The 17129-nt window shown below is 54.6% G+C and overlaps 1 protein-coding gene and 1 long non-coding RNA gene across 5 annotated transcripts in view; one reads left to right on the top strand and one right to left on the bottom strand.

The window, feature by feature from the left end:
• Nucleotides 1–49: 49 nt before the first annotated feature.
• On the bottom strand, nucleotides 50–7088 carry LOC128796715 (uncharacterized). Its single transcript, XR_008433873.1, has 3 exons — nucleotides 6847–7088; nucleotides 5641–5746; nucleotides 50–1948 (listed from the first exon to the last, which is right to left on the bottom strand). It is a non-coding gene; the product is annotated as an uncharacterized LOC128796715 (long non-coding RNA).
• Nucleotides 7089–7222: 134 nt separating this feature from the next.
• The window catches only part of ZNF512B (zinc finger protein 512B), a 30381-nt gene continuing 20474 nt past the window's right edge, over nucleotides 7223–17129 (top strand). For 3 of the 4 annotated variants that reach the window (XM_053958616.1, XM_053958617.1, XM_053958615.1), the window contains exons 1-8: nucleotides 7223–7408; nucleotides 11514–11636; nucleotides 12638–12717; nucleotides 13481–13609; nucleotides 13954–14126; nucleotides 14291–14544; nucleotides 15310–15381; nucleotides 16969–17103. In XM_053958616.1, coding sequence (XP_053814591.1) covers nucleotides 11516–11636; nucleotides 12638–12717; nucleotides 13481–13609; nucleotides 13954–14126; nucleotides 14291–14544; nucleotides 15310–15381; nucleotides 16969–17103 — 964 coding nt within the window. In that variant the 5' untranslated portion in view covers nucleotides 7223–7408; nucleotides 11514–11515. Of the gene's footprint in view, nucleotides 7409–7597; nucleotides 7648–11513; nucleotides 11637–12637; nucleotides 12718–13480; nucleotides 13610–13953; nucleotides 14127–14290; nucleotides 14545–15309; nucleotides 15382–16968; nucleotides 17104–17129 lie in introns of those variants that run through there. The other variant, XM_053958618.1, reaches the window with a different exon arrangement.

Here is a 17129-nt window from a genome sequence, read left to right as displayed (position 1 = left end):
GGGGAGCTCGGGGTGGTGAGGGGGCCAGAAGCCCAAAGAGCAGATCACGGCTGCAGGTGTCTGCGCATCGTTAGAGGGAGACGCTGAGCTTCTCTCCAGAGCTTGAGAGCTGCACAGGGAGAAATGCCTCCTCCAAGCTCCAGCTGGGCTCATGCAGTAAGCTGGTGGAGATTTGGCTTGGAATGCAGCTGGGGTGCACAGAACAGTGCTGGGGCTGCCCTGGATCCTCTGGAAAAGGCAGGGTTCCCCCCAGATCCTGCCCCAAAGCATGGCTGCCCCTTGCAGTACTCCTGAGAATGCTCTGGCTCTCTCCAGCTCCTCAGCATGGAAGAAAGGAGGCACAGAAGAAAGCAGAAACCCCACCAATTGCACTCGGCCAGAGCCCCAACCACGGCCCCTGTTCAAGGTATCTTTTTGAGACCTACCAGTACAGGATGAGGTGGAGGAACAGTGTGAAAAAATCTTCCCAGGGCTGGCAGGAGGATGCTATCCTGCCCCCAGTCCCCTGCTCTGTGTCTTTGTTCTGATGAGGATGATGATGGTGAGAGCAGAGCATCTTTGCAGGCTGGCTCTGAACTACTGCTCTGGCAGTGTCTGGTGCCACCTAATGCCCATGGCTTGTCCAAGGGGCGCCCAGGACTCTGCCCAAGGCAGCAAGGATGCAGCCAGAACAGATCTGACATGGTTTTGACTTCAGTAGCTCTGGGCATACAGTGAAATGCATCTGCATGGGGGATCCAAGGAAGGACAGTCCTCCTCGTGGGTGAGAATTTGGGGTGGTGAGTATTGCAGCAGGACCCTAGGAACTGGAGGCAGGTGCTGCTCAGGATCCTCTCGGACTGAGGCACAGCTTGGTCACTCCTCATCTTCTGCTGAGCAAGAAAAATACCTTCTCTTTGTCCAGCACTTATCTGCCAGTGGTATTCCAGGCACTGCCCCAAAACAAACAGGGCCGACAATGAAACACAGATGAATCAATTCAAGCAATATTAAAACCAGACAACAATTAAAGTAAACAGAAAACACCAGCAAGCATCAGTCAGTCCCCTGCAGCAGGCAGGAGGATACAGGCAGCAGCACCGGGGCACAAAAGCAGGCAATGGCCACACAACTCCTGTCTCTGATAATTTTTTTTTTGCCATTTTATTTGGTGGAAAATCTTTTGAATAAGAGGGCCAATGTGTCACCGGCATCAGGAGTTATGTTCAGCACCTTCTTAGAAAGGAACAACCCAGCAATCCCTTCCCAGTGGCAGAGGCAGTTTTGCAGATTCCAGCAAGGTTTTCAAGCAGAAAATAAAAAAGGCAGCAGAGATGCCCATAGAAAATGCATGCAAATTTGTCTGAGTAATTGCTGAGCTTGATGATGTAAACACCTCCAACTCTGAAACACTGCTGATTGTGGCTCTGGTGTAGGGAATGTTCCCCATTCCTCTGACCCTGAAATTCACAGCGGGTGCTGAAATTCACAGCCTGTGCTGTCCCTGGCTGAGTGGGTTGGGAGGACACGGTGTGCTGGGCACAGGGGTGGCAGTGCCTGCCACTGGCTCTGCTGAGGTGGAGCTGGTTTAAATTGGAATGCCTGTCCCCAGTGGTTTGCATGCTCCATCTAATTAGGACCCTGTCATCCCATCAAGTGCACAGGGAGGATTACAAACCACCCCAAGCCATTGGGGAAGCTTGACATGAGCAACGTGTGCTGGCAGCCCAGTAAGCCAACCCTGTCCTGGGCTGCATCCCCAGCACCATGGCAGCATGGAGGGGCGTTTGTCCCCCCCATCTCTGCTCAGGAGGGACCCCACATGCACTGCTGCCTCTAGTTCTGGGGATCACAGCATCAGAAGGTTGTGGAGCTGCTGGAGTGAGTCCAGAGTATGAACCCAAAGGTGCTTCAAGGGCTGGAGCACAGCTGCAATGAAGACAGGCTGAGAAATCTGGGGATGGTAAACCTGGAAAACAGAAGGTTCTGGTGAGATAGCCACTTTCAGTGCCTAAAGGAGCTGAGTGACTTTGAACAAGAGCATGAAGTGACAGGACAAGGGGAATGGCTTTAAACCAGCAGAAGACGGGGTTAGGTTGGATATTAGGAAGAAATTCTTCCCTGTGAGAGTGGTGAGGCACTGGCACAAGCTGCCCAGAGTAGCTGTGGCTGCCTCATCCCTGGAAGGATGCAGCAGCCTGGAAGGGCTGCCTGGGTGCTGCCCCAAGCCAGAGCATCCCAGGGAAGAGTGAGGAGCCAGCGTGTGGCAGGGGCACAGTGAAACAGCCACTCCTGGGATGCTCTGAAAGCCACATCCCAGCTCTGGCACACCTCCCTCTGCCTCATGCCATAGCCCTGGTCCCCATGCCACTGCCTGGTGCTGGAGGACAAGACAAGGCTTGGGAACACACACACAGAGCCTTGCTGCGATGGCAGCAGAAGTCTTCTGCTCCAGTATGTTCTTGCTGCACATCCAGGACTAATCAATCTTGATTTATTGCTAATGAACTTGAAAACAGTGTTGGGATGGATCAGGTGCCACTCAGGGTGAGATGGATAATATAATTAAGATTTCCTCAAAGGTCCCGTTTTTCTTACCTTGTTAATTAAGCTGATGTGGGGCCCTCCATGCAGAATACGTAATGAGAGGCTGCCAAGACAGAGCTGGCTGTTAATGGGAGGTGATGCAGGAGGAAATGCTGGCCTTGACCGCAGGGCTGGAGATATTTGGGCAGCTCTTTGGTGGCTTGGTTCCCCAGAGCAGCCTCTGGGGAGGTGGTCTCTGCTGAGAACTCACCACATGCTTTGCACAAATCCATTTGGAGCCCACAGGGCAGAGTGTGCAGTCACAGGGATGCAGGTGGAGGTGGATGGGCTCATCCCTGTTTGGGATAGGCTGAGCATCGTGGCAGAGCACACCAGAGCACAGCCCAGGGTGTGGGCACAGGGCGTTTCCTGCAGGAATCCATGAGCAGTCCTGTGGCCTCAAGCAGCAGCTCTCGCTGGGGCTGGAGCCTGTGGTGCAAGGAGGAGGGGAAGCTGCTCCACTCCCCATGGCCCAGGCACGTTTTTGGTACTTGCACTGGTGGTGACTTATGACAATGAATTAATGGCCTCTTAATAAGGGTGACACTTTCCTTAATTAGAAAGTATCAGAGCAGGGATAATTGCTTAATTTCATTTTGTTCTCCTATATTACTTCCTTCATTTTCTGGACCTCATTCTCAGCTACTGATGCCCTCTGAATGCTCTGCTTCCCCAGAGCCAGAAACACTCCCAGGGACTGTGGGCATGGCACGGAGACAGGAAAGATGGAGAGAAGTGAGTGTGGGTATGGCTGTGGTGCTTTCACTGGGACAAGGATGGAGAGGGGTGGGTGCAGATGCAGCTACAGTGCTGCTGCTTCCACCAGGGTGGTCCCAGGTTTGCAGCAGTGCCAGGTGCAGGGTTGGTGCCACATGGGACCACCAGGCAAGGCTGGAGTAAGGGGGAGGCAGCATCCACAGGCTGGAAGCCACCAGAGGGAAGGCAGCAAGTGGTGGGAGTCAGGCAGCCCAGGGAAGGCAACAGGACTGAGATAAAGAATTGATGCAAAACAAGTATCATTTGGGTTGACCAGAGCTGTTCCCCAGCCTGGATGCTGTAGGTTTGCTGCAAAGCCAAGTTGAACATCCACAACATTTTACTTGGGCCTTTTTTTGGAAAGGCAAGTTTGGGGTTTGATTTTGGCACATTCCCAGGCAGCACATTTGCACAGGCTGTTACTGGGGCCTCCTGGAAAATCCTTCACACCCCCACAGAAAATTAGCCTCTTCACTTCCCATCAGAGCAGGCATTTTCTAAAACTAGGAAGGATTTGATGAAGCCACATAACTTCATCACCAGTCCTGCCCTGCATCCCCGCAGCTCTCACTGCCCTCTATGGGGTTGTTGGTGTCCCCAGCTTGGCATGGGTCCCCATGGGACATGTCCTCCATGTCACTACAACCCTGTAAATCATAAACAGCAGCCTCAGGGCTGCTGGGAGCTTTATAGCTCCAGCTCCTCCTTGAGGCTGGAGCTTTTCCCCCCTTAGCCTTCCCTCTTTGCACTGCAACCATTTTGCTTTGTCGCCATATCTAAAATTGAATCTGTTTGGATTTTCTCTCGCTCTTTTTTTTTTTTTTTTTTCTCCCTTTTGCTTATATTTGTTGAGTGCATTCAAGCACGGGGAGGGGGGGAAATAATAAAAAATCCATCAGCATAATTCCTGGCTGTGGGAGAGATGGCAGGCTCGGGTTTCCAATCAGCGGCCCGGGCTGCGGAGCAGCGTGCGGGAGGAGGCTGGGGCTGGCCCGGATGCTGCCGCACAAACCAGCTGCAAATCCCTCTTTGTTCGGGAATCACTCTCTTTCAGCCGGACCAGCCTCTGCACAGCCTGTCCTGTGGATGTGAGAGCATGTGGCTGCTCCAAGGGGCTTTGTCCCCCTGCCACTCCAAGGATAAAGGGGATGCAGCAGCCGGCTGTGATCCTTTATCCCAGGATAAAGCCTTGGGAGACAGGGAATGGCAAGTCTCCCATCCTGGATCTGGGCATCAATCATGCCCTTTCCCTCACCTGTCTCTGTGCCTGGTGCACAAGGCTCAGCAGACATGGGCTGAAGTCTGGGCTCCCAGTGCTCCCAGTGCCCCCAGTCCCACGCATTAAGCATCTCACCATGCCACCAGTGGAGATGCTGGCCCTGCACAGCCCCATACGCACAGCAGTTAGTGGGAGTTTTTGGGATGTCTCCAGAGCAGCGACATGTGGAAGAGGCTCTGCAGACCCAGCACACATTTAATGCTAACAGACTTAAGGATCTGAAGGGTGCTGCTGCAGCCCGTGGATCAGAGACGGGCACACATTGCCCAGAGAAGCTGTGGCTGCCCCATTCCTGGAAGTGTTCAAGACCAGGCTGGATGGGGCTTGGAGCAGCCTGGTGCAGTGGAAGGTGTCTAACTGTGATTCTAAAATATGCTTTTAAGTTACTTTTTAAGGTATAAATGCCTCATCAGCCAGGCCTATTCTGTGCAAATGGCATTGTCTTGCCTCCAGATCCCAGCATCCCAAGAGGATCTGCATCCAGAAAACCAGATTATTTCCTGCCTTTCCTTAAAGGGTGGTTTTTACATTTGTGGAGTTTTAAACTCTTCTCCAGGTGTCTTGACAAGCCAGAACTGACCCTTATCAGGGATACCCAAATTGCTGCTGGGTTGGGGTGGAGGTCACTGTGTTGGCTGCATCCTGGCAGGCCCAGGGCAGCTCCAGGGAGATCTGCTCAGCACCAGCATGAGAGGCTGGAGAAGCAATGTCAGGACTGCATGGAGAGTGGCAGCACCTCACTGACACAGGCTATGTAATTGTTTTTTCCCTCATCACCTCTTCCTGGGGTCTGTATCAATTTAATTTACACGCTCAATGGCTTGGACTGCTTCATCCCTGCTGCCAAGCACCTTCTCCAGCATCTACAGTTGCAGTGTGTGCCTGGGTGTGGCTCCTTGACCTCCTCCTGCCTCGAGTGGTGGGAACGGTAGGGACAGTGGGAACAGTGACCAGGGGACCAGGGCACTGGGGAATCACCACATGGCCCCCTCCACAGCATCATGCTGGTTTGGAAGGATGAGCTCTCATCCGCAACCCACCTCCGCAACAAAGCCACGGAGCGAGAGGAGATGTGATGGTTTCCTGTGAGCACCACTGCCCCTGCTGCTCTTCCTCCTCCTCCTGCCTTTCCCAGCATAGCTCTGCCTGTGAAACAAAGCACTACTCAGCATCTGCTTAACATTTGCTGGTCTTTTCAAGTCCATCCCTTGGCCCCCTCTACTCAGTAGAGCCTGAAAATAACAACAGTGGGTGCCTTTATACTGCATAATTTCAGGGGTTTGTTCCTCACCCAGCCTGTAGCTGCCTGCTCTCCCTGCCCCTGTCTAACCCAGCGTGGCCAAGCTCCCCTATCTCCCTTCACCCTCATCCCCTTCCTGGAGACGCAAAACTGTTCTTTGTGGATGCAGAAGATGGACATGGTGGCACTTCTGCACACGTGGAACAGCTGTCAGGATGAGGGATGGGCACTGTTTACAGCGAGGAGGGGACCTCGAAGGTGCTGAAGGCGCTGTGCCTGGTCTCAGCGAGCACGTGGAGCTGCCCGACAGCCACCCCCAGGCAGCCGAGCTCTGCCGGGAGGCAGCTCGCAGCCTGGGGGAGCGAGGCCGCCTCGGGTATGCCTCATTTTATACAAAGAAGGTGGGTTGTGCCTGTCCCTCCCACCCTGCTGAGCACCCTCCGCTCCACCGATAATCATACCTAGCAATTACACCGAGCTCCCCCTGCTCTCTGCAGACGTTAATTAAGCTCTTTTCCCGCAATGGAGACAAAGAGGGGAAAACCACGGGGAAACTCCCAGCTTGGGTTGGGCTTTTTTTTGCACAACTGTGCCACAGGGCCTCCCAGTTCCTGGCAGCACCACAGGAGCCACGCACTGTGGCAGGCAGGGTGGCACGCACTGGTAATGGCAGGCAGGGTGGCCCTGACAGCAATGGTTGCTCTGGGTTCTGCACTCACCTGGCAAAATTAATGTGATTTTCCCTAATTTCTGGGCTACTGCTGGATCCTGGTGTGGCTATGCATTCCCCCAGCCGGTAACTACGGCTGCCTATGCCCTGCGGCCCCTCCCCAGGTGCCACCGGCTCTGCAGGGGTGACATCCCAAGCCTGGGAGCTGGGAAAGTGCCCCATGGACATTGCAACAGGCTCACACCCAGCATCATTCCCAGGGGTTGGGGTGGCTTTACAAGGGGGCCTGGAGCACCCTGGGTTTAGATGGATTGATGGATGGGGAGGGCATCCTACCTGCACCTTTGTAGGCAGGATGATGAACAGGACACCCTGGAGAGAACAGTGACATACAGGACACTGCCAACACCTTGGAAGGTAGGATGATGGGCAGGACACCCTGGAGGAAAGGATAACGGGCCGGGCAGAACGACAAGCAGGTCATCCTGTCTGCATCTTGGAGAATAGGGTAAGGGAAAGGCATCCTGCCTACGACCTGGAGGGCAGGACAACAGGGAGGGCACCCTGGAGAGGAAGATGACAGGTAGGACACTCAGCGCCCGCACCCCGGAGGGCAGGACGGCGGGCAGGACACGCTGCCTGCACCCCGGAGGGTGTGACGGAGGCCAAACACCCTGGAGGTGGGGAGGGCAGCCCGGCACCCTGCCCGCACCCCGCAGACGCGGCGCAGCGCAGCCCTGCCCGCACCGGGGTCCGGCCGCACCTGCCCAGGTCAGCCCGGTCCGGGGGGCGCTGCCCCGTCCCGCCCTCCCGGGGCGGCGCCCCCGCCCGTCCTCCCGGTGCCGATCCCGGCGCCGGTCCCGGAACCAGGCGAGGCCGGAGCGGGCCGGTGGCGGCGGTGAGGGGCGCGGGGCGGGCCGGGCCGGGCCGGGCGGGGCGGGAAGCGCGCATGAGCCGCGGCGGCGGCAGCGGCGGCGGCGAGGGGCGGGCGGGAGCGCGGCAGCGGAGCGCGGCGCCGCCGCGGGTGTGGGCGCGCCGGGAGCCCCGCACGGCGGCCCGGGGGCGGCGGGCGGCACCGCCTGGCCGGCCGGGGGGTGCCGGCCCTGCGCGCCCCGCACCGCGGCCCGGCCCGCCGAGGTAAGCACCGAGCGGCCCCCGGCCCGCCCGGCCCCGCGGCGGGGACCCCCGCGCCCCGCTCCGCTCCGCTCCGCTCCGCCCGCCGCCGCGTCGCCATTTTGCCGCTCGCTCTTCCCCTCCCGGAGCGCGGCCGGGCCGGGCCGGGCCCTCCGTCCCCTCCCTGCCGGGCCCGGCCCGCGGGGAAGCCCCGGCCGCCTCCCGGGGATGGGGAGCGGGCCCGCGGGGTGACAGGCCCGGGCGGCGCTGCCCGCGGGGTGACAGCGGGGAGGGGCAGCGAGGGGACGCGGGTGGCACGGCCGGGCCGGGAGGTGACAGGACAGAGGTCCCCCTGCTCGGGAGGTGACAGCGGGACCGGGCAGGGCAGAGCTCCCCGCGCCCAGGAGGTGACAGCGGCACCGGGCAGAGCTCCCCGCACCCACTGACCCCCGGGACACGGGGCACCCCAGTCCCCGCGGCTCGGTGCGGACTCATTGTCTGCCAGGCATGTGCGGCCGCTTTTCCCTTCATGTCCGTGCCCGGGGACAGAGCGGGGAGGGACGGGATAACGCGCCTCGAACAGAAACTTTACACCCTCAAAAGCTTCGTCTGCGCCTGGTCAGAGCCACGTGCGGCGGGAGCGGTGTGTGTGTGCCTCGGGTGAGGTTCTCCCTCCTGGAGAGGCTCGATGGGTGTCACTCGGTTTGGGTGATAGCGGCAGGATGCGCCGTGTCCCTCCAGGGCTGCCCGGCCGCCAGCCGTGCCCAGGGAGGCAGCGGCTCGCAGGGCTTCACTCGCCACGTGCTTCCCTCCTGGGGAAACCTCCAGCGAGGGCGATTCTTCCAGAGGAAGCCTCTCCCTCAGCTTCCTTGTCTTTATTCTCTGCAAGTTTTTCCCAGCATCTCCGGTTCTGCCAGGAGTTCATGGGAGGGAGCACAGCTCCTCTGACAGCGACAGGGATGGCAGTGTCCTTTGGCATCCATCATCTGTACTGGTCTCATTGCATCTCTGCTGGCACACGGCTTGTCCTGGGACAGGCAGCTCCCTTGGCTTTTGGCATTCCGTACCTCTGGAGCTGTTGGTAAATTACTGATGATAGGTGGAGCAGGTTGACAGGTGACCGGGCAGTTGTTGTGCAGCAAAGTCCATCCATAGGGATGGGACTGGGGTGGGAATCCTGGCAGGAGAACATGGGGTCATGATCTGCAGTGACTTTCCCCTGTTAGCCGTAAGGACATCGTGAGAGGGTTGCAGCCATGCCTGGCTATGTACATGCTCCTTCAGGCCTGATCTAAATTAATGGACAGGCACTTCTGCATGGAATTATTTCCCCTTTCCTGTTCTATGCCCAATTTTTAGCTGCACCAGGCTGCCAGTGGCTTGGGAACAGTGCCTTCCATTCCCAAATGTCACTTCCCCCTTCCCGCAGCCATGGGTTTCCTCCTTACCCTTGGTTCCAGCAGTGCCAGGTTGGCCTGCGTTCACAGGAGCTTTTTTTTTCCCTGGAGCTAGCGTGAGATGTTTCAAAAATATTGCCACAAAGTTCTAAGAAGTTACCTAGAAAGAGCTGGAGACCTGGTAAGATGCTACTCGGCCCAGCCTTCCCACACCACATCCCACCCCTGGCTCATGGCCAGAACCTGTGGATGTCTTGTCTTCCCATTACCACTTGCAAAAGAGTTTTCAACAAAACCTTAAGGAAAGTGTGGAAGAGCACAGGCTGTTGCCTATTTTCAGTATGTGTTACTCAAAAATGAGTGAGAAGTTTGAATGTTACCAAAGAACCCCACAATGGGCTGATTTTTGCTCTGTATTTCCAGGACAATTCCTCTGTGATCCCTGGGGTTTTTTCAGTGTCCAGGGAGCAGATTTTGGCTCTTGCTGACAGGTTTATGAGATTTTTATTTTTCATTTGGTTAAAAAATAATGGGGAAAATGCAAAGGAGTATTTGGTGTGGGAAAACAGAAGATTCAGAACCTGTTCAGCTGGGCAGAGAGGATTCCCTTGAGGGGACAGATGTGTTAAGGGGGATGAGAGGTGTCCAGCTGCTGGAGCAGGGCTGAGCTGGGCACTTTGGATGTTTTGGGAAGGAAGAGTTGAGGGGATGCTCAGTGGTGTGCAGTGTCATGCGGTGCAGGAGGTGTGCACCAGAGATGTCAACAGGGTCTGAGCTGGCTGTCACTCTTTGCATGTCACCTCGAGCTGGCCACTGAGGCAGGCAGGGAGGTTCTGTGCTCCATCGCCCACTGTGTTTTGGCACTAGCCCTGGCTGGATAGAGGTGTCAGTTGTGTGGGTTTCCCCTCAGTTTTCAGCCCATTGTAAATACAGAAATCTTGTCTTCACCTTTCACTTCACTTTTTTTTTTGTGAGTCTTTTTTTTCCCCTTTTTCCCTTGAGCAGCTTGAGTGAGGATTGCTCAGAGGTGCCAGGATGCAGCATGGGAAGGAAGGGGACTGGCACATTTGTCCCTGGAGGACTGGGGACAGTAGCAGTGCCCACGCTGGTGGGAGTGGAGCAGCAATTTGGGAAGGAACCACAGGGACCCCTCTCTGTGCCTGCTCCAGAAGAGAGCTGCTGTCAGGCAGGCTGCAAACTCCTACCCGGTTCTCCCACCAAAAGAGCCCAAATTAGTTGAATCAGCGATCCCCATGTTCAGCACCAAATGCCACAGAACCAGTTGCCAAGCTGGAATTTCTCACTTGATCCGATTAACCTTTGTGCCCATGCAAACAACCACATATGTGTCACCAGCCAAGCACATGCTGGAAGCTTTTGCCAGTTCTTGGAGCATGTGGGCTGTATCCCACATGGAAAGTCCCTGATCCTACATGGAAAGTCCCTGGGGACACCTCAGAAAGAGATGGATCCTTGTATCCCACATGTTGGTGGTGTGGCTGGCAATCTGGCCACACAGGAGATGCTCCTCCATCCTCTGGGCATGAGGACAGACAGGATGAGTGTGGATGCTTTTGGGAATCAGCTCCTTCAAGTTAAATGATGCTAAACATGTGGGAGGAGTTGTAGGTGATGAGTCAAATATGTGTTTTAAAAATCGCATGGGTGAACATCAGCATCCCATCCCAGCCAAGGTCTCAAGGTCATGGTGGTCCAAGGAATCTCTTCCCAAGGGCCTGATGCTCTCATTGTGAAGGCATGGAGGACTTCTTTTCCCCAAATCCATATATGGCATCTCCCAGAGCAGCCCCCATCCTCAGATGTGCCTTTGCTTGTGCTGTTGGGAGGGGAAGAAGGAACTTGAAGCCAGAGGCAGAGCCAGTCATGCCGTAGGCTTCCTCTTGGCACTGCTGAATGGAGGGGTGTCCTACTGCCCACTTCCATCAGAGTGAGAGTGGGCCTTGTGCGATAATTCCTGACGTTCATTATTTATAGAGAAGCCAAATTGAATTATTAATACAGAAAATTCAGATAACATTAACAATTCTCAGTTTATAACAGTTTCCCATTAATAAGGAAAATTGGAAATTTATCATTACATCTGTTCATTAAAATTCACTTTTTTTTTTTTTTTTTTTTTTTTTTTGCTTTTGGTGTCTTAAATGAAAGCGGAGAAATAAACGAAGAGGAAAAGCCATTTATTCACTACTTCTCTGGGCAAAGTCAGCCCATAATTTTTAATAACGTCTTTGCCATTGTATGTGAAGGGGAAGCCAGGCTGTAATGAAAGCAGCTTTCCAGCCATGTCTGTGGCGTTCCTCAACTGTAGAACAAATACTCAGAAGCACATCCCGTTTCTTCTCTTTGTGGGAATCTTGAAGCTGCGTGATGGTTTTCTCATTTCCCTCCCTCCCCAGCAGCTCTCCTTGCTTCCACCATGTGTTGTTCCCAGCTCCGAGGAGTGAATTTTAACGCCTCCCCTGCTTCTTTCAGAGATGGCGGATTCCTATACCTGTAAAGGTGGAAGGAAAACTGCAGGCTCTAACAGACCTACTGCCAGCAAAGAAAGCAGGACAGAGACGAGGATAAACCCACCGGCAGAGCTGCCCAAGCTGGGTAAGGAGATGATTTGTCCTTTCAGTGGAGGAGGATGGGGTGGAGGGGATGAGCCCAGAGGCAGGACTTGGGGAGTGGCTGCCAAAACAAGGAGCCTGGGTCTCGATGTGTCTCTGCTCCTCACTTCGACTCACCAGTGAGGGCTGTGCAGGCCAAAAAGCCCCAGCTCTGAGAGCTGGTTGCTGGGAGCAGGAGGGGAGGGATGGAGATGGTCTCTCCCTTCAGAGAGGCGTGTGTCTGGCTTAATGAGATGGGTGTCTCGCCGCCTATTTATCGTGTTGGTAGCTAAGTGTTACATCAAAGGATGGAAAGGCTTAAATGAGTTCAGGCCATCTGCTGCCTCCCGTGTCGCAGCCCCCGGGGTGGAGGCTTGCTAGTGTACAAGCCCCAGGGGACCCTCGCACTAAGGGCTGTCACACTGATGGATGGCTGATTTCTCTATCCAGGAATCTCCAGGCCCAAGGAGATTTTTCCTCCTGTCTGTTTATGCTGGGCAGATCCCCTCTGTGAGGGAGGGTCCCACTGCCTTTACCTTGGTACAGGCAGCTCTGGATGACGAGGGGTGCCTGCACCCCTGGAAAGGGTTGGACCCCAGCGATATAGCTCAGATGGGGGTTCCAAAATCAGTGGCTTTGTGGGGAAATGCGTGTGCCCTAAATGTTTCCCAGATGCCACTGTTACCTTGAGGGGATTAAAGCCATAATTGCAAACAGAGGAGCATAACTTATTGCTAAAGGGAACGAACTCCAGCTGTCCGCAGTATGAACACGCCTGTGTTCAGGAGACCGTTTTTCCCTGTGTCACGTCTTATCAGCACCTCATTGGCAGGGGAGCTGGCATTGCCTTCCAGAGGGGCATCTCCATCCTTGCTAGGACAGAGAATGGCCAGCCTTGAGCTGAAGGTGGAAGGCAGGCAGCAGGAAGCTCGGGCTGGGCAGCAGAATTACTGGGACAGCGGCTCCTCCGGCATGGCTGGTGATGTGTGCTGTGTCTGTTTGCAGGAAATGCAACCAATGACAAAACCGAAGGCAGGAAGAAAGGAAGACCCAAGGCTGAGAACCAGGCGCTGAAAGACATCCCTGTAAGACCCCACACACTCCAGTCCCTGAGTCCTCCCTGCTTCATTCTGATGTGCCCTGCACTCCAGCCAGCCCCTTTTCGGGGTTAAACCTGCCTTCTCTGTGGTTTAATCTTCAGAGCAGCCTTGTCTTGGGCTGAGCAAGATCTTGGTCGCTCATCCCCTGCATGCAGGCATCCATTATCTTCCAAAGCCCTGGTTAGGGAACTGTACCCCTTTCCAGCCTCGCTTTCCCAGGGCCATGTCCAGATGACTGGATCCTGTCACAGCCATGTCAGGCTTGGCTAATGAGCCAGCAGCAATGGCAAGGGGGTGATTTATTCCCTGCAGAGTTGTGCAGTTTAATTCCTGCCTCGTAGCATGGACAACGCATGGAGCAGTTTGTCATGAGAGCAGGGGCATAGGGTGATTTATGGACTAGATAAAATGTGGGGTGATTAAATCAGCTGGGTGACTTCGGGCCTGATTTATTCCCCAGCCTGGTAGGGAGTGTGCATGTGCTCTGGGAAGCATGGCAAGGTAAAGCCTCAGCAGGAATCATTAGCCTATGGAGCCTGCAGCATCCCAGCAGCTCTCACTGGAGTGAGCACTGATACACTGAAACACACCCCTGGGGTCAACTTCATGACTGGTGGTGGAAGGGGGGGGAGATGGACAGGAATGATCAGAGGTCCCTTGTGCCCTCCCAGCTCCCTTGGGATGCATCAGCACACACCAGGCACAGGGTGCTCTTCGCTCAGCTATCTCTTGTTTCTCCTGTTCCCAGCTCCCCCTGATGAACCAGTGGAAGGACGAATTCAAAGCCCACTCTAGGGTGAAATGTCCCAATTCAGGCTGCTGGCTGGAGTTCCCCAGCATTTATGGCTTGAAGTACCACTATCAGCGCTGCCAAGGGGTAAGGAAACTGGAGAACTGTCTGTCCTTTCCAGTGGCTGGCTCTTCCATTACCATCTGTAGGATAAAGCTGCTCTCAGGCCTTAAACACCGGAAAAACATGAGGTTAAAATGAGGAAATGGGGAGGGCAGAGATGGGCCAGAAGCAGTTTGTGAGGGGGGTGTGTGTGTGAGAACGACTGAGATCTCTGCAGCTCAGTGTGAGGTCTGGCCCAGAGACTTTGCATAACCATTTGGAAGGGCAGAAGGGTATTACACATGGTTTATGTTCATGCCTGTGTCAGAAAAAGCTTCTCTTTTGTGATCTAACATCTGTGCTCACCTGCCTCTCCCTGCTCCACTCAGGGTGCGATCTCGGAGAAGCTGACATACTCATGCTCATACTGCGAAGCTGCCTTCACCTCCAAAACCCAGCTGGAAAAGCATCGGCTCTGGAATCACTTGGACCGGCCAGTGCCAACCAGCAAAGCAGAAAACAAAGTGCCCAAGGCCATTGGGAAGAGCAGTGGAAAGAAAAGGTACCAGGCTGTGGCTGGGCTGCATGGCAGTGGCACAGGGATGGTTGGGAGAAGGGGAACATGCCTGCCTCTATTCCTACAACCTGGGCTGGCGAGGGGGGAAAGGTGTCAGGACACTTGTCTAACAAGCCCTCTTTAAACAAGCCCTCTGTGCTTTGCCCTAGACCTGCTGAGAGTTCAGCTTGCCCCACCATCCATCCCAAACAGGCAAAGACGGAAAAAGCCGTGGCCCAGGAGCACACGGAGAATGGCGAGTGCCTGGCAGAGAGCCGGGAGAGCAAGGAGTTCCAGATTGCAGCGGCTGAGGCGATGGCAGCTGCCACCCCCACGGCCAAATCCTCGAGTGGCAAGGACGTCGGGCAGCAGCGGGGCAGCCAGGCCTCGCTGCAGGAGGAAGACCCCGAGAGGATGAAGCACAGTAAGATTAGAGCCCAGGGCTACGCTGGTTCAGAAGGTGTCCCACGGGAAGGGGACGTGCTGCAGCCAACACTGCTGCGAGTGTCTCTGAATCCAAGGGATAGCCAAGCCTTGTTTCCAGACCTTGATAACTTGCCCTGCTCTCCAGTTTCTTGCAGCTTCACTTGGAGTTAAAACCCCGTTGTAGCTGTGGTGGAAATATTTCTAAAGGACCTATGTGATGGTTGGATTTGATGATCTTAGAGATCTTTCCAACCTTAACAATCCTATGGTAGGATTGGAAATGGGTTGAATTCCTGACAGCACAGCAAGCTGCTGTGTCAGCCTGTCTGTCCTCTCTAAATGTGTCAGGTTAAACCAGGATGGTTCTGGCAAGCCCATCTTCCTGAAGGATTGGGACAGGGTGAGGAGTCTCTATCTGTCCATGGCCACTGCTGAGCTGGTGTAGGGCAGTGGTTGTCCCCATCATGGTTTCCCCTGCTTGCAACACCAAAGCAAACCACTGCAGCCACATGTGGGAGCTGCTTAGCTTTTGCACTAGATAGAGCCGCCACTTTCACTCATTGAATTAATCCTGAATAACAGATTTATCCTGATTTTGTGGAGTGGGAAGCAGCAGTATGTTGGTGTTTAGTGGGTGGGTGCTTCATTTGACCCACTCCTAACATGGAGTGTGTGCCCACCCCATGCCCCAGGACTGATGAATCCCCCTGGCAGTACAGTTATTTGACCAAATCTCTCTCTCTGTTTCTCTCTTTTGAGTCAGGAAGGAAACAGAAAACTCCTAAGAAGTTTACGGGGGAGCAGCCATCCATCTCGGGGACATTTGGACTGAAAGGTAATACAGGACAACTCTGGCCAGCTGTAGGTTGTACCTTCTCCCCAGGGCATTGCAGAGAAATCCCTTCCCCAAGATCCCTCCCTGTGGTGGAGTCAGACAAAGCCCAAGGATCTCACACTGGAGGAGCTGGCACCTTTTACCTTGAGAGAGTCATAAAGGGAGTGAAAAGCTGCAGCAGAGCTGGGACTGATAACAACTCTGTCTGCTCTGTTCTGGAGCCTGGCGCTGGTAGATGAGGGAAGAGAGGAAAAGGATCTGGGTACGTTCATCTATAACACGAGAGTAATGAGCTGCTGACACCAGCGAGATATGAGAAATATAATCTCATCACCATCCCACCGTGCTGGGGTGTCGCAGCATTTCCAGTGGTGTTGGGAAGGAACTCTGCTGTGTAGCAAGGCTCGTGACGCACCCATCCCTCAGACTCCATCTCCAGGGCTGGTCGCCCACATTCAGGAGAATGAATCCAAGGGAGAGGAGACATGTTGCCGGGATGTTTGCTGAGAGGAGGCCCAGGAATTGGCTGCTGCAGCCTGACAAAACAAGAGCAAGTGGGACATTGGTCATGCTCCATAAATACACCCAAATAAGCTGGGAAGGAGGGGGAAATCCTGGAGCATCCCTGGAATGAGAGCAACTGGATTCAGGCTGACTAGGAGATACATTCAGCCAGAGAAATAGGAAGCACATTTCCAGGCACTGCAGGAGGCAGCACCTTCCAGTATGAGGCACTCGGGGGAGAGGCACTAATGGCTTTGAAGGAATTGAACACCGACAAGCAGGCTGGATGTGGTCTCTGTGATTTCCTTTCCTCTGGCTCCTGGGAAGTCTGGGCTTGTTTCCCTTATCTTCCTCACAGAGGAGCTGCTGGAGACTGAATGGTCTGCTGTAGGTTCCTGGAGAACAAGATGTCCTCATGACCCACTGCCTCAGATGGAAGGTGAAGATGGGGCAGGTGTTTGCCTACGCTCCCCAAGTTCCATGTGGCAGTCACTGCCCAAAGACGAGGGTGCCCCAGCACGTCATGGGGTGCTGTCTCCATTCAGACCCTGGGTTTGCAAGCATCACAACACCCAGGTTTAGGGGGATGTGGATCTGACCCTGGTTGTCACCTCATTGCCTCCAGCATCTTCTGTGGAAGCGCAGGCACAGGGCTGACCTGCACATGGATTTGGGGCTCCAGGGGAGTTAAACAGCCTTTCCAGTGCAGGAACGTCAGCAGGAACATCCCTTTTACACACTGACCTTGCTGGTCCAATTCCCTCTTTCAGTTTCTTGCAAAACACCCTATTCCCTTCTCCCCAGCCTGTCTGCCTGGCTGGAGGCCTCCTACCTCACTTTGCCATGGAGTTTCCATAGTTCATAAACTTGTGTTGGGGAAAATGATGCTGCTTGTAAAACGCCACAAGCTGTTAGAATATTGCTTGTCATAATTATGGACCTGAGCCTACATGTACAGCCTTGGCAGACATGCAGCCAGCTCAATGTCGCTGGCATAGAGGGAGAGATTTTTTTACCTATTAAATGTGAGTTGCTCTGAAGGCATCAAAGCAAGTAGTGAATGTAAATCCTCTTTCTTTACAGGTCTTGTCAAAGCAGAGGACAAAGCAAAAGCTCATCGAGCCAAGAAGCTGGAGGGAAATGCCAACATGGAGGAGCTGAAAAAGAAACCTCCAGGAGTTGGTGTGAAGAAGGAAACATCTGTGCATCCACCAGCAGGTGAGGCTGGTGGGGCAAAGCACAGG

The sequence above is a fragment of the Vidua chalybeata genome, chromosome 17 (assembly GCF_026979565.1).
Source record: "Vidua chalybeata isolate OUT-0048 chromosome 17, bVidCha1 merged haplotype, whole genome shotgun sequence".
NCBI classification, from domain to species: domain Eukaryota; kingdom Metazoa; phylum Chordata; class Aves; order Passeriformes; family Viduidae; genus Vidua; species Vidua chalybeata.
The sequence above is the reverse complement of the archived record's forward strand: the minus strand, read 5'-3'. Positions and strand labels throughout refer to the sequence as shown.